Source organism: Toxotes jaculatrix, chromosome 1, assembly GCF_017976425.1.
Source record: "Toxotes jaculatrix isolate fToxJac2 chromosome 1, fToxJac2.pri, whole genome shotgun sequence".
Lineage (NCBI taxonomy): Eukaryota > Metazoa > Chordata > Actinopteri > Toxotidae > Toxotes > Toxotes jaculatrix.
In genome coordinates, this window is record NC_054394.1 from 31,597,590 (window position 1) to 31,612,744 (window position 15,155).

At 42.7% G+C, this 15,155-nt stretch overlaps 3 protein-coding genes across 6 annotated transcripts; 2 read left to right on the plus strand and 1 right to left on the minus strand.

The window, feature by feature from the left end:
- The first annotated feature begins 1,889 nt into the window (after nt 1–1,889).
- Nucleotides 1,890–8,590, plus strand: LOC121179532 (ras association domain-containing protein 8-like). 4 transcript variants are annotated; one of them, XM_041034545.1, is made up of 6 exons: nt 1,890–1,974; nt 5,463–5,601; nt 6,152–6,808; nt 6,907–7,175; nt 7,463–7,649; nt 8,007–8,590. In XM_041034545.1, the coding sequence occupies exons 2-5, from the start codon at nt 5,499–5,501 to the stop codon at nt 7,613–7,615; spliced, it is 1,182 nt and encodes a 393-aa protein (XP_040890479.1). In that variant the 5' UTR covers nt 1,890–1,974; nt 5,463–5,498; the 3' UTR covers nt 7,616–7,649; nt 8,007–8,590. The 4 variants fall into 4 exon arrangements, with proteins under 4 accessions (XP_040890479.1, XP_040890399.1, XP_040890557.1 ...); XM_041034465.1 differs by having other exon boundaries at nt 7,463–7,637; nt 8,007–8,587; XM_041034623.1 differs by lacking the exon at nt 8,007–8,590 and having other exon boundaries at nt 7,468–7,630.
- A 2,366-nt stretch (nt 8,591–10,956) lies between these two features.
- On the plus strand, nt 10,957–11,587 carry LOC121182504 (retinal cone rhodopsin-sensitive cGMP 3',5'-cyclic phosphodiesterase subunit gamma-like). The gene is made up of 3 exons (XM_041039059.1): nt 10,957–11,066; nt 11,389–11,423; nt 11,511–11,587. Exons 1-3 carry the CDS (start codon nt 10,957–10,959, stop codon nt 11,585–11,587), a joined length of 222 nt encoding a protein of 73 aa, XP_040894993.1.
- A 2,172-nt stretch (nt 11,588–13,759) lies between these two features.
- Nucleotides 13,760–14,262, minus strand: LOC121184946 (retinal cone rhodopsin-sensitive cGMP 3',5'-cyclic phosphodiesterase subunit gamma-like). Its single transcript, XM_041042881.1, has 3 exons — nt 14,159–14,262; nt 14,005–14,042; nt 13,760–13,836 (listed from the first exon to the last, which is right to left on the minus strand). Exons 1-3 carry the CDS (start codon nt 14,260–14,262, stop codon nt 13,760–13,762), a joined length of 219 nt encoding a protein of 72 aa, XP_040898815.1.
- Between the last annotated feature and the right edge of the window lie 893 nt (nt 14,263–15,155).

A 15,155-nucleotide genomic window follows, 5' to 3' on the forward strand; every position in this document is an offset into this window, starting at 1 on the left:
CTGTGCAGTTCAGCCTTCTGCCACTTGGGGGCACAAGTGTCAAATGTACCTTGTGCCAAGTCAACGCTCTGCTGCTGCTTTTTATACCAATGGAAAAATGAGAGGCAATTTTCCGAAGGGTGAGTCAGATCACAGCCACAAGGGGACGCTCAAAGCACAAGAAGACTGTAATGAATAGTGGCCAGAAGACAAAACGATTTCCAGCTGTTATAAAAAAGCACAATAATTCCACAAAAAAAAGTTAAATGCATCAAACCTGTTTTCCTAAGAGAATAAATCAACAATATTTTAACAACACCATACCCACAGCAGATAAAATTTTGTCAGAGAAAATTAAAGTCAACTTTAACGCAACAGTATTTCTGCTTTATTCTATGTATTTACTTTTAAGCTCAGCAGTTAGCTGTGGCACGTAGCATCTGACTGGCTTAGTTGTGATGAAGAACGGGTTCAGCTGAACCAGAACTTTCAAGACTTGACGTGACTGCGTGCTTAGGAGCACACGTTCAGCTGGACCACAGCTAAAGTGCAGATAAATGAATGATGAAGCAGGAAATTCAGACAAATGCCCCAGAATGGATCTTTCTGTTCACTTGGAAAGGGGTAAAGAAGAGGCACAGGCTGGGTCAGGTTTCTGATTTCCCAGAAAACCGACAGCTAAGGAAAGAAATCAGAGCTGGGACTGTATTTTTTTTTTTTTTTTTGGACTGCAAACAAACTGCATTTACAGAGTGCTTGAATCCAAAGCACCTTTACATTAATAACTTATTCACTTCATTCACACACACACAAACACACTCTGATGGCAGCAATGTACCATGCAAAGTTCTTGGTCTGCCAAGAAGGATTTGGGTTTTAATGTCTTTCTCAGTGATGCTTGGACATGTGGACAGGAGGAGCTGGGGACTGTCTCTTAATAATCTGTTACAGTATCAGCAACCAGTCTTAACATATCAGCTTGCATTAAAACTACACATTTTGCATTTGAGATGCTGCCCTGCAGTGTAACAGCATTCGAACACAGTGATACGCTGCTGACTGTCATCTCTCCTCAGTACTTTCTGTGCGTGCGTCTGCTCCTGTTTGTTTGCTGCTGTAAATAAACAGACCTGAGGAAAACCAGCTGAACCGAGCTGTTAATCCACGGCACAAATATACACATGCACACACACACGGATACAAATATGCACACATGACATGCAGAGTGGAACGCTGGAGATAACGATGGAGATCTGGGAAAAGAACAGGGCGGCGCCCGGAGCCACTCCTCTGAGTTTTTATCTGAAATGTGCAGTGGGCGGAGCCCGGTTTCACTGTCACGCTGACATCTTTGCTTGGAGAGATGGAGGCAGGGGTGGAGGAAACCTTTTACTAATGTATCATGGTGGAACAATACAGTACAAGTAAAAGTTGGATGCTCAAAACTTTTCTTCTGTGAAATTAAACAAGTGACGACAAACATGTACAGAATGTGTAAAAAGCAAATCTGCTGAGAGTGAAGAGGAGCAGAGTTTAGAGTGTCTGTCAGGTGAAAGGCTTCTTTTTCCAGTTTTGGGGGAATTTCATGAGAGAACGTTAAAAAAAAGCAGAAAGATGTAAGAAATGAAATAAAAAGATGACATCTGAAATATATTTGTGCTCTTACACTGAAACTAAAATGCAAAAGGTAAATTCAGCTTTGGGGAAAAAAACTAAAACATTTTTCTCTGAGATGAAAGAGGAGGAAACTCTAAATCACACCTGGGCAGATGTACTTACTTACTTCCCACCAGTTTCAGTGTAACATCACTTCTCATGCTGCACACCCAGAAGGGCGGCATTCCTCAGCTTCACTCCTCCTCCTCCTCCTCCTCCTCCCCGGCTGAAGTTTGTCAGTAGGTAAGTGTTTGGGTCACAGCCTCCTCCCAGCCTGAACACACTGCAGTGAGAAAGAAGAGGACCATCAATGAAACTGAGAGAAGTTTGAACTAACAGGTGAGTGTGTTCGAATTCCCCTCTGAGCTCTAATATTCCTATAACATGGTTGGAGAAATGTACAATATTATAATTATTAAAAATTAATTTGTTTTTCAGGAGGGAAAAAAAAACTTTTCATTTGTGACTTTTATTTCTAATGTAAACAACAGTTTACTTGTTTCTTGGCCTCTCAACTTATGATCAGCTAATTTATAAAAACCACTCCTATCACACTGTGTCTTAGTTTACAAGTCACAGACTAAAGAAACTAAAGTTACTATACAGAGAATAAACTTAATATGATGCTTACAACTTGAAGATTCTTGTATCAAGAAAAAAACACTCATATGACACTGAGTAGGTTGACAGTGTGCTTCTGTCATTTTACATTTATGTTTTTCTCCATATATGAAGAAATATTTCTTATGGAGGAATCACTTCTTAAGGCAAACTGTATTTTTCTAACAGGAGAATCAGGAGCACTTTCACCAGTTTAATCCTTATGTATTTTAAAAGATGACTGGAGTTAAATTTTTCTTTTCCCAACTGTAGTTACAGTTTCAAGGCTTTTGAGGACTTTCAGTTTCTACTGATTCATTTCTGAATGGTACTGATACTGAATGTGATTCAGAACAGTGAAGTTAGTAAACAGAGAGGAGGTATGTGTGGGTGGAGTCTGAGTCCTCCAGGAATGTCAGCATGTTCTGCCACATTCCTGCCCGCAGCTAATCTGTGTGTTCTCCTGCAAACACGAGACAACTAAACAGAAGCAAACATCTGTTTCCTTGAGCGAAATTTAAATCTGCCCCTTGTGTTAAACTGAGCACTGAATGTTCTTCTAATCTCTGAGGCAACTAAGTTCAGTCAGAGGTCAGACAATATGTTGACTTACAGGGTTATGTACATTGTTATCCAAAATACACAGGGAGGCATTAAACATACATCTTCTGCCTTCTACAGAGCACTGTAATAATGTGTCACCATATTATCCTCTTTAAAGCACTGAATTTCAAGTAACTGTCAATTTAAGGTGACTTATGCTGAAAAACACTGGTAGTTAGTTAATGATTAGATTTTGGTTAACCGAAACCAGGAGGAACAACAACAGAGAAAGTAAAGAAAGAAGGTATTTGCTGATATGTCAGGTGCTTTAAAAAAGGCCGTTGCTTGTCAGTTTGTGAGAGAATTCCTGAAACCACCCATCTGGATACTGACACCATGAGAGAGTGATATCTTATCCTCGGCTCCGCTCTCAGGGTGGCTTCACTTTCAGACATCACCCAGGTGGAAAGTTACACTCTAGTATGCAGCAGGATGAGAAAGCTGCTGTGCTGCCAAGGCAGACAGACAAGCAAAGCTCTGCTGGGAGAGCCTCCAGATGCTTTAGTCTGTTTTATTTACTATATTCAACCATTTCAAACAATTATACACACACACACACACACGCAGAAACTGTTTTTTTTTTTTTTTCTGAACAGGCAAGGCAATACAAGTTAAACTTTTTCATTAGTTTAACTTGTTTGATTTTAGTGTAACAAATAAAATAATATATAGGGGCAAAATAATGAAATAAAAGATAAATACAACATAATCTCAGTAACAAATCCACATATCAGTGTGTACCCAGTCGTTTTTGTTAATGCACTGAATGGGCAGATTAGACAGGGGCTCTTTTAAACAGGAGTCTCCCACTCTGGCCCCGGGAATACGTTTGACTATGGTCGCCGGTGTTGTTAACTTCACGTTTCTAAATATGGAGCTGACAATAATCAGATAATGTGCTCCTCGTTACGGACAGTCACCGAGCCGCCCTGGCTTCGCGGCTGCTCGGCAGCTGCCGGCGGAAGAGCCGGGGCGACACTCGGCCGCCAAGCACCGGCGTCTGGGCGCTAGCTAACCACAACAGCTAACGATTGGGGTTCCGGTGTGCAGAGCCTCTCCTCGTTTACAACCAATAAGCTGCATTTATTACATTTATCACTATCGCTACAGGAGGCAGAGGAATAGCTAAACATAAGACCTCCAAGCAACACGGAGTGAGAGGGGGAGATAGAAACCATCGCTAGCTGCTAAGCTAAAGACGCTAGCAGATCTGAATAAGGGGTAAACAAACAAACAAAGTCGCTAACAAAAGCAGAGAGCTGTGAGTTCTTGAGCACGGCTAAGTGTGTGTTTAGATGTACAGCGGATAATCAGCCGATGTAACGAAGAAAGTGGTGAAAATAACTTGATAGACACAGAGCAGCAACACACGCTAACAGTTAGCGTAAAGCTAGCGACCGGAAATGACACACTACGCTTACCGAGCACGTCAGCACGTCCAGTGATTTCGGTCCCCTGTCAGAGAGACAACACCATCAGTCCTCACCTGTTTTATACAGTCTATGGTCCTCACCATACAAACACTGACCTGGGAACAGCAGCAGGAGCAGATCTGAAAAGGTCAACAACTAAAAAGTGTAACACACAGTGAAACACCCGAGTGAAGTTAGGAAAACTTCCCGTGTTGTTACCAGTTTGTAAGAACTATATCAACATGGTAACTCCAAAGGCAAGTCTTGCGCTTACACCATGTCAATAACGCAAATTAGATTTAAAATATTTGTTAAGAAGTAAATCAGACACAAGTAATGCCTAACTCCTTTTAAATTAGCTGAAGCCAATGAATTAATGTTAGCCTTGGATTGTAGTTTGCAGGCAATGCTTGCTTTGAAGCCATTTAATCGGAGGCCGGTGTGAACGTTGTCTCCCTCTAGGTTGATTGTAATTACAAGTCGAACAGTCTAAGGCTAGCACACATGTTAAAGTTACCTGTTCATTTAATCTGCGCCTCTCTAATGGCGGCGAAATTCACAGTTGTGATGCCATCCTCACAGTTCCCACACTGACAAACTGACTAAATACACAACATGAAAGTTACTTGCACTGTCTCACTGTAGTTTGGCTACACAAACAGAAAATAACACCAGCTAACAGCTCAACAAGTCCTGTTTCAACTCGACCCCAAAAAGCAAAGACAGACGGTGAACTCACATCTGGAAATAAAAGAGGCGCCTTCGTCTAAACCCGTTTCTTTTCTCCATTCTGTCTCTCCTTACCTGTTAATTGACTCTCCAGGTTCTTTCTCTCCCTGTCATCTTGCAGCTTTCCCTCTTTCTCCAGCAGTTGGCGCCAAAATGTTACGGCTGTCCTGTTAAAGGGACAGTACACAAATATTCTAAAATCAAATAACATTAAAACGTGATGAGCAGCCTGGTGAGTGGGACTCTGTGATATAAATAAAATACAATATAATGTTGTGATATTGATTTAAGTATATTTTTCTATATGATTCACCATAAATGACACAGTAAGCCTAAATTTTATGGAAATGTAACTGATTGTTTACCAATAAAAATGCTGTAGCCAGACTGGAATGACTGTTAATTACTAATCCAGTGAATTACATATTTGAAAATATTGATAATAACATCATCAGCTGATGTAACTGATCTGTCTCCCTGCAGGTCAGTGGTGGAGCCTGGTGCTGCTGAGTGCCAGTGATGGAGCTGAAGGTGTGGGTGGAGGGCGTGGTCAGAGTGGTCTGCGGCCTATCACTAAGCACTTCCTGTCGGGACGTCGTGATAGCTCTTGCACAAGCCATTGGTAAGTTTCTCACTTTTCATTCCACACAGTTTTACTCATCTATCCTGATAAACATCTTTTTAGAAATAAACATTTTGAATTACAAAATTTAGCTTTCCTTGTAAATCTCTCTAACATTACTGTTATTACTTTGACTTTCTGGACACCTCAATTCACTGAGAGCATTCATGCTCCCCTGAGGAATGACACAGTACAGTAGCTTTCCTGAAACTCCATCCTCAGGTCAAACTGTCAACCATGAGCATGAGCTATCTAACTGACTGACTGCAGTTTTGGCATGATCGGACTGGCACAGCTACAGACAACTGAATATTTTCTTTGCACATCCACATGTTTGTGATTTTGTTTATACAGTTGAATCTACAATTTTTGTTTTGACTTTTGATTGAACTGTTTAAAAATCCTTTTCCAATACCAAACCAAAAACACACTGGCTGATGTCAGAAAGACAACTTCAAAATACGGCCGCCTTCACAGAACATTCAGTTTGTTGGTTGCATTATTTTGTGCTGCTGAGTATTAACCCCTCATGTATCTTTGTTTGTCGCAGGTCAGACAGGTCGTTACAACCTCACGTTGAAGCTACGAGGGAATGAGAGACCCTTAGTTGCCGATGACTGTCCACTGCAGCATCTGGCTCAGCTGGGACAGCTGGCTTCAGAGGTCCAGTTCATTCTGCGGAGGACCGGACCCAGCCACAGTGAGGGCCAAGACACACCAACCAGAGAGACACGTCTTCCCTTACCTCGACCGTCAGAAGAACCAGAGCCCCTCAAACGCAGGGAGCCATACAAGGCTCTCACCTTCAGCCTGGGTCCCTTAACACTTCCCAGGAGGACTAAACCAAACAGGGCCTGTTCTCCATCGCCCAGATCCTCCCCAGAACCACGAGCTTCCCCTGTCTCTGTCTTAGACAATCCCAACTCTGTGAAGGCTGTTCCCTCTTACCCCTCCAAAGAGGAGGTATTTAGGCAGGTTCTGCAACAACAGAGGAGATTACAAGACCTGGAGGTTCAGCTTCGAGCTCTAGAAAGGGAGACAGAGGTGTGGGAGCAGGAAATGTCATTTGCTACGGTTCCAAGTCTGACTCTGGGCCTTGCAGAGGAACTGGAAGAACTGGAACAACGACTGAGGCAAAATGAGGTAGAGCTCATGCACCGAGCACACTGGAAGGGACAGTTACAGGCAGAGATGGACCGAGAACAAGGTACGAGTTCAAATCTGTCAACATTTTCAACTGTTTTTGAGAAGTGTCTTCGTCCTCTGACATTTCTAAAACAAGAAATTTAATGCTGAATTCAACAGATATGCACAGACGTCTACACCAGATACACTCATCAATAGATGATCACAGCTACCAGGTCACGGAGCTCCAAGCCCGTTCTGAACAACTAGAACAGGACATACAACTCACAGCCCAAAGACAGAGCTCTCTGGCAGGACCTCAGCAGCAAGAGGAGGCTCTGAGACCCCTGAGGCAGGAGCTCCACAACCGCCAGGAGCAGGCACAACAGCTGGATGAAGCACTGTCAGAGTCACAGAGAGAGCTGCGAGCAGCAGAGGAAATGCTAAAGGTATAACTCATCCATCATCGAATATTCTTTCTAATGACTCGCTCACAACAGAGTAATGGCCAAGCAAACGTTAGTCAAACAGATGTGAAAAGTCCATTTATTAAGGACCATTTTCTTCTGTGGTTTTATATAAATTTCACGTGTATAACTCTCAGTGTGTGAGAGTCAAAATAAACTGCAGCGTGTGTTCATGGTGATGAAGGAACATGCCACCCAGTGCAGCAGTGCTGCTCACTGGAAACACAGAGAGTACCTGTCAGTGATATAATATTCCCTCCGTGCTGTAGGACAGATGGGAGCGGATGGAGGATCTGAATAAGGAGCTGAGACAGTGTAACCTGCAGCAGTTCATCCAGCAGACCAGTGGCCTGAACACCGACCAGACAAACTCCCTGCCCGTCCCTGAAGTTTACCTCAGCAACGCCGGTATTTTGGAGTAGGAACAGCCAAAACACTGTGACTGTACGTCAACAGGTTGTTTAAAATTTATTACTATGATTATTATTGAAGCTTGCTTTCCCTTTTTGTAGAAGGAAAATGTACATAGGTTAAAAAAAAATCACTGACAAGGGAAGAAGAACTCAGTTTCACTCTCAGGTGAAAAACTTGTATCTCCAGTTTTGGGGATTTTCATCCTCTTAGATCAGATTAAGAAAACAACAGCAAACCACTTTTCTGTTATCCCATGTTTAATGTAAATTTATTCCAAAGACTCACATAAATGTAGGAATGGTAGAAGAAGAGTGGGCAGACCAAACAAACAGACACGATCATGAATGTTGAAACTACCATGGATGTCTGACTCAGGCACCTTTTCTGTTTCTGCTGCAGGACATGAAGAAGAAAAACACGGTCCCAGAGTCAGAAAAACCTAAAGCCCGTCCAGACTCTCCCGTGTGTGTGTGTGTGTGTGTGTGTGTGTGTGTGTGTGTGTGTGTGTGTGAACTGTGTGTCTGATAAGCCAGACACTGCCAGGTTCTTTGTAAAAATAAAGACTGTCTTTGAAAGGAAATAAAACAAATGTTGATGCCACTGATGAAAACAGATGTTTTTTTGCTCAGATACGAGGTGACACAACACTCTAACACCCTGAGACTAGTTTCACTCTCTTGCTTTTTTGCCATTTAATCAGTCTTAAAGTGTTTTGGCTCAACATGTCAAAGTAATGATGGTTAATCTCACTGTTTATTAATAGTCACAGTTGCCATTGCATTGTGCATACATGACCATAAATCACTGTCCAACACTTCACTACACTATATTTCTTTTTGTGTACAAAAATATTTGTGTGACTCTTCTGTGTAAGTCTTCTAACGTCAGAGTCCCTGAAGTTCCCAAGAACTAGAGGAATGATTAGAAATTTCCAGCCCATGTTCACTGGCTGTGCATTACGAGATCAATAAGTTCTGATCACCAGACTTTTTATGTCAGTATGACAGATTAATAAAATAAATAAGAACAACAAAAACATTATTTCTGACCTTGTAATGACCTCGTATGGGGGACCCTCCTGCTGATGGCTGGGCTGGGTGAAAGGAGGAAGAGGAGGAGAAGGACATGCAGCATATAGAACATGATACAAACAGGAAGTGGACGATGTTAGAGGGACAGCGTTCAGATCCCAGAACAGTTAGTGGATCCTGTGCTCAGCAGGTTACAGCTGTGATAAGAAACAGAGCACAGAAGCAAACAGCTGTCAGGGTTGGTCATTATTTCCATCACAGTCTGCAGAGAATATGAATCCAACATGGATCTGAAGCAGAGCGGGACATTAAACAGAGTCATGTGTTAGAAATGGATCATTGTAGACAATAACCAGCAGCAGGTGGGTGGAGCCAGGACCTGTTTCCTGTCTGTTAGTTTATACGTCCCCTTACATTAGCCCTCATTACGACTGGTCATCTTCTACATGCTTAACCATAACCTAACCCTATGCTAACCCTGCCCTAACCCAAACCAGTTATCCCTGCAAAGTAATTCAACCTAAGCCCTGACCCCAATCACAGAGGACAACGACTTCAACACAACACCAGTGAAGAAATGTTGTTCAGGTGTCAATGAAATTCTCAGAAAGCATCTTTGCTGTGTTAAATGTGTTGTAATGCAGACATGAGACAGACAGGTTGTCTCTGCAGACAGGAGACAGACAGGTTGTCTCTGCAGACAGGAGACACGGGTTGTCTCTGTAGACAGGAGACAGACAGACAGGTTGCCTCTGCAGACAGGAGTCCCACAGCCTGATCCACTGTAAACACAACAACAGGACTGACCACCGCTGCTCTCACGTCACTTTACCTAGTTTGCTCTCAGTAACAGTTGTGGTGTGGTGTGGTGTGGTGTGTTGTGGTGTGGTGTGGTGTGTTGTGGTGTGGTGTGGTGTGTTGAGTAACACAGAGGTGTGGGTTGAAGATTACGTCATCTCCTCCTCCTGTAATTCAGGTCAGCAGGTGTAATCCAATCTAAACACTTACCACCTCCTTCCAAATATACTGCTGCCAGTGATGCTGTTATCCTCCATCGACCCTAAGGGTCTGTCTGTCTGTCTGTCTGTCCATCAGTGTGTCTGTCCACTGACCTGAGGACTCTCAGATGTGTCTGTGGTCTCTTTCCCATGGTGTGTGTGTGTGTGTGTGTGCGTGTGTGTGCATGCGTGCGTGTGTGTGTGTGTGTGTGTCACAGTGCTCTAATCTTAACTGATGTAATTGCTCATTATGTCTTGAGAGATGTGTTGTTAGATCTAATCTAATTAGATCAGATCCAATTAGCTCTGTCCTTCTGACCACTGCACACTTATTCATCCAGTTTCTCTCTGGAGTGATCAAACTCACCTGTCCGTAAACAAACACGAGCGAAGTGTCGAGCAGTTGGTTCACAACAACCTCAAATGCTTCATGTCTGGTAATCATGCACAGACTCGGGGTGGGGGGGGGCAGGGTCTTGACGCTGATGGTACATGTTACACCACAGGCACAGGCTGTTCTCACAGTCATGAGATTATCCCTGTAAATCCTCCATCTCAGCGCCATTACAGGCTTTGTATGCGACCACCTCAGGTATATAAACGCAGTGACTGAGGGAGAAGACGGGACAGAGAGAGACTGCAAAAAGAAAGAGAACCTTCTCTTTGTTTTGCACGTCTTCCTTTGCTCAGCTCTTCCAGGCTTCTTCAGTTCACCGAAGTTCATCCACCAAGCTAACACACAGGTGAGTCTCTCGGCTGACACCTCATACCAGCACACACCGTGGCCTTCAGTGAGCTTTACTGATCTTTATGAAGGGACATCTTCAAAAGCTCATGGAGCGTCTAGGAAATATGTTCTTCAGTGTTGCTGCTGCACGTAGATGGAACCAGATGTTCCAGATGTTTTAACTTGAAGTTCAACCGATTTAAAGGAGCAACAATAACATTTAAATTTGCTGCATTCGCTGTTTCAGTTGCAGCTCTGGAACATTTGCACTTGCTGAATACTCATGGTTAGTGATTTCACGGATGATGCTGACATCTTCTTATCTTTACTGTTCTTTGTTGTTCTGTTTGTTTTTGTTTTCTTGCCAGAGACAAAGGAGTTTTCCATAAATAAGTGGCTTTTTTAAAACCACCAGAGATTCAGTTTTCATTGTTATTGCTCAGATTAGATGTCTTGACACTTGTTCCATATTTTTAACACTTGGGTGAACTGATGATTTTCTACCATTAAAGTTCAACTAAACATTTGTTTCTAGCTGCTGCTGACAAGAAATAGTTTGAGTTAACATATGAATCTTTGTTGTTTCCATAGAAATGAACGCAGCAGTAGCAGCACCCGAAGGCTCCAAGGCCGCTCCACCCAAGTTCAAGCAGAAGGAGACCAGGCAGTTCAAGAGCAAGGCTCCCAAAGCTGGACAGAAGGGGTGAGTGATGGACACATACACACACACACCACACACACACACACACACACACACACACACACACACACACACACACACACACACACACACACACACACTCACACACACACACACACACACACACACACACACACACCACACACACACACCACACACACACACACACACACACACACACACACACACACACACACACACACACACGCACACCACACACACACACACACACACACACACACACACACACACACCACTGCAAAGGGTTAATTTCATCTGTAAGACAATGGAGATGGAACGTCTTAACGTCTCTCTGTGTCCTTAGATTTGATGACGTCCCTGGAATGGACGGCCTTGGAGGTAACTATTAATCAAATCAATAACAGATATAGTCAGTACTTCATGATTCTAATGCAGAAGATGAAAGCTTGGTTCTTCCCCCTGTAGGTGCAGAGGTCATCTGCCCCTGGGAGGCGTTTGGTGACATGGAGCTGAGCGATCTGGCCCAGTTTGGCATTGTTTAGTTCTTGTGCCAAATGGAAACAGTCAATTCCTGGTGGCTGCAATCCAGCAGCTTTTTGTTTTTTTGCTCTCCTCACAAATTTTCCCCGATTGTTGGTGTGGAGATGAGCCTGATATTGGCACCGTTTCAGGACGACTGATGGATGGAGAGGGATTTTCTTTCTTTTCCCTTGAGAAGTGGAGGAGGAAGCTTTTGGACAGCAGCCCCCAAGAATGACTCTCCTGTTCTGGGCAGCAGCACCTCACCACCTGGAAGTTCTAGCATCTCTCTGAGCTCTGTGTTCTCTCTGATTACACCTGAGTGAGATCTTGGGAAGTCTCTGTTGTAGCCTTGTTGTCCTGTGTTGCCCAGCACCTGTGTAAAAGTGTAACACACTGTACCACTGCTTGGGATAGGGATGACTGGTTAAATTCATTGTAAATAATCTATCTATCTATCTATCTATCTATCTATCTATCTATCTATCTATCTATCTATCTATCTATCTATCTATCTATCTATCTATCTATCTATTTATCTATCTATCTATCTATCTGTCTGTCTGTCTGTCTATTTAACCACATAAAGTAGACTGTGTGGTTGATGCTGTATTTCTTATAAATAAAATGTATTTTAGTCACATTATTCTGGTCCGTCTTTATTCTCAGCATCATTTTCTCATCTTGTGTAAAATCCCAGTAAAACACTCACAGCTGATGAGTGTACGTTGCCGTATTATCGTCTTACCAAGCATCAGATTTTTATGTTCCACTGGATCATGTTTGTTCTCCAGTTCTCAAAAAATAAAGACCAATATGTTATACGAAGTTTTATCGATGCACAATTCCGTACATTTCCCTGAAACACAACATGACACAGAGAAATTTTGTGTAACCACCAGTTTTTTGTGAGATGTAAGTTTAACATCTTCAAATCATACTGTTCCTTATTTTCATGGTTCAGGCTGAAGAATGAAATGAGGGTAAATACGTCAGCTATGTTTCTGTCCAGTACCAAGCACTGTGCTGACGGATGAACACAGTGCACCAGGTCTACGAACTGTTTCAACAGCTGCAATTTTCTCTTTCTCACAATTAGAGAATTTAACCAGACATGCATTTATCATAACCAGCCACCTGAGCCTTCTTCTTACAGTCTTCACTTTTTAAAATCAGTTTGAAAACTATTTCCAGTAAAGCTTAAATTACATCTCTGTGCAGCTTGTCTCTGAGTGTGGGCTGGCCTCAAACATTTCAGCTTTGTGAGGTGATAATGTTACATAATCCTTTAATACTGCTTTAAGAGAGTTTTAGCTAATGGAAGACTCACTGTGTGCAAGTAGAACATTAAACACAACAGTTTGTCTTTGGGACCTTTTCTTTACCTTCATTTGTTTGGTTGTTGTCTGTTTGTCAACAAGAAGAGCCAAGTGTTTTTCATTTGAAGAGAAGGATAGCTGCTGCATTTCCCTCTGACAGTCTGAGGGAAGCTGCTCAGAGGTGGCTGGAATTCTGAAGCACTGAATCAGGCAGTTTTGTCAAAAATGGTTCAAAGATTTTGATAAAGTCAAAAATGGCGACATCTGCTGGCCAAGTGTGTGGTACTGCATTTGTGTGGGCTGATTTAAATGTGCTTATGCTGATTACATAACAGAGTCAGCCACTGTTCTTAAATACTGTGGCAGATTGACAAACGCCTCCTGTATTCAAAGCCAGTGAGACGTCCTTCTGACAGCCTGAGGGAACGAGGTTTGGGGCGGATGTTGTGCTGAAGTGAAACCACACTCTTACTTTCACAGGCTGATGATGTGAAAAACTGCCCCTCCTGCATGCTTCACTGTAAACCTCAGAAAACTGACCAAACCATGGTCACCATGTAATATTCAACTGAAAAGCTGAGGTGATAGTTTCCCTGTGTGTGATGAGACGAGGTGAGAATTTGGTGAATCATCCGTATGTTGGGTTTATTTGAACAGAGAGAAAATAATCTGATTAGAGAAATAAGTTTTATTTTAGGAAAATAAAGTTTTCATTTAGTAACAGACAACTGAATAAATGTTAGTAACACAAAGACAACTCTAAAACAACCTTTGTCCTTCAAGTCCATGTCCTAAAAAACATGAAGCTATTTCATGAGTGTAAAACAGCAAAACTCACAGGAATGGACTTCTATGTACACAGTCATGTTTACAGGTCTAGACGATGCCAAACTGAGCCAGGTCGCTCAGCTCCATGTCACCAAACGCCTCCCAGGGACAGACCACCGCAGAGTCTGCAGGACAGGAAGACAGAGTCTGAGTGGGTCAAACAATTTGTCCACATTCGTCGGTCAAATACATCTAAAAAAAGCTGTTTCTTTATTTGTATTTTGTTTATTTATTTGTGTTGGTCTGGCTAAGTGCTCGATTCATGAATACAGTGAAGAAAAAGACGTTCCTACCTCCGAGACCCTCCATGCCTGGTACATCATTGTCAAACCTGTTGCAAATACATAGTCAAAGCAGTGATGTGTTAAATATTCATGTGGTAACGTGTTCGTATATTATATGATGTTCCTGTAAATCTTCGTGTGGTTGTTTCACCACGCGTCTCACCCCTTCTGTCCGGCTTTGGGAGCTTTGCTCTTGAACTGCCTGGTCTCCTTCTGTTTGAACTTGGGTGGAGCGGCCTTGGAGCCTTCTGCTGCTGCTGCGTTCATTTCTGCAGGGTGAGAAACACGAGTATAGTAGGTTTTGATTGTCATGTCCACTGGGTCAGATAGAAAAGCTAAAATCACTCCTCAGTGTGTGGTTGATCTACTGTTTATCTACTTTAGTCTGCTCCAAATGAAAGCTGCGTCGTCCAGTCACATCTACAGGTTTTTACATCTGTTCCAAACCCGTGTAGAAGAACTGGCTCTCAGCTTTCACACAGTAATTCAGTCAATTTGTATAATAGTGCAAACTTTCAAACTGGGTCCAGGCTCTCATTATGTTGTGGCTGTGTGAAGTGAAGAGCGAGACTGAATGTTCTGGAAAGTTAGAAAACTGGTCAGACACAGCAGATACAGAGGGTTCGAGTCGCTGTTCAGTGAAATGGCCTCAGGATAGAAAGGGAACTGTAAGCTACACCACTACACACAAAACACGACTCATGAAGGCAGGAGACACAAGGAGAAAGAGTCATTCACTGTGTGTATCTGATGACTGAGGCAGCGTTAAGCTCTTCTAACCAATTTACAATCACACTCCACCACACTTCAGCATCTCAGGGTCTGTGCTACTCTTACACGATCCTTTTTTCTTGGAAAACCTTACAAACAAAATCCTTTCCTTATCTTTCTCTTTGTTTCTCCCACCGAGTCACATGCAGCGGGGCAGAGTGAATAGACAGTGTTCTCTCAGTGTTTCACTGGAGCAAAGCAGAGTTTGAATCAGCTCCGTTGTGGGTGGGAGAGAGTAACACTGCATTCTGTCTTTTTTTTTTAAATCATGATAACTTTTGACTTTATTCTTACCCAAAGGTGAGGCCCACTGCACGTGCCTACCGGCCATTAACAAACTGCAAGGCAAACGGATTCATGAGCAAATACAGCGCTCTCTTCTTTTGCTG

Coding starts and splice junctions, on each gene's coding strand:
- LOC121184946 (XM_041042881.1), bottom strand. CDS start 14,262: ATGAACGCAGCAGCAGCAGAAGGCTCCAAGGCCGCTCCACCCAAGTTC. Junction 14,043..14,158: donor CCCAAAGCCGGACAGAAGGG/GTGAGACGCGTG, acceptor TATTTGCAACAG/GTTTGACAATGATGTACCAG. Junction 13,837..14,004: donor AGGCATGGAGGGTCTCGGAG/GTAGGAACGTCT, acceptor CCTGTCCTGCAG/ACTCTGCGGTGGTCTGTCCC.
- LOC121182504 (XM_041039059.1), top strand. CDS start 10,957: ATGAACGCAGCAGTAGCAGCACCCGAAGGCTCCAAGGCCGCTCCACCC. Junction 11,067..11,388: donor CCCAAAGCTGGACAGAAGGG/GTGAGTGATGGA, acceptor CTGTGTCCTTAG/ATTTGATGACGTCCCTGGAA. Junction 11,424..11,510: donor TGGAATGGACGGCCTTGGAG/GTAACTATTAAT, acceptor TTCCCCCTGTAG/GTGCAGAGGTCATCTGCCCC.
- LOC121179532 (XM_041034545.1), top strand. CDS start 5,499: ATGGAGCTGAAGGTGTGGGTGGAGGGCGTGGTCAGAGTGGTCTGCGGC. Junction 5,602..6,151: donor AGCTCTTGCACAAGCCATTG/GTAAGTTTCTCA, acceptor TGTTTGTCGCAG/GTCAGACAGGTCGTTACAAC. Junction 7,176..7,462: donor CAGCAGAGGAAATGCTAAAG/GTATAACTCATC, acceptor TCCGTGCTGTAG/GACAGATGGGAGCGGATGGA.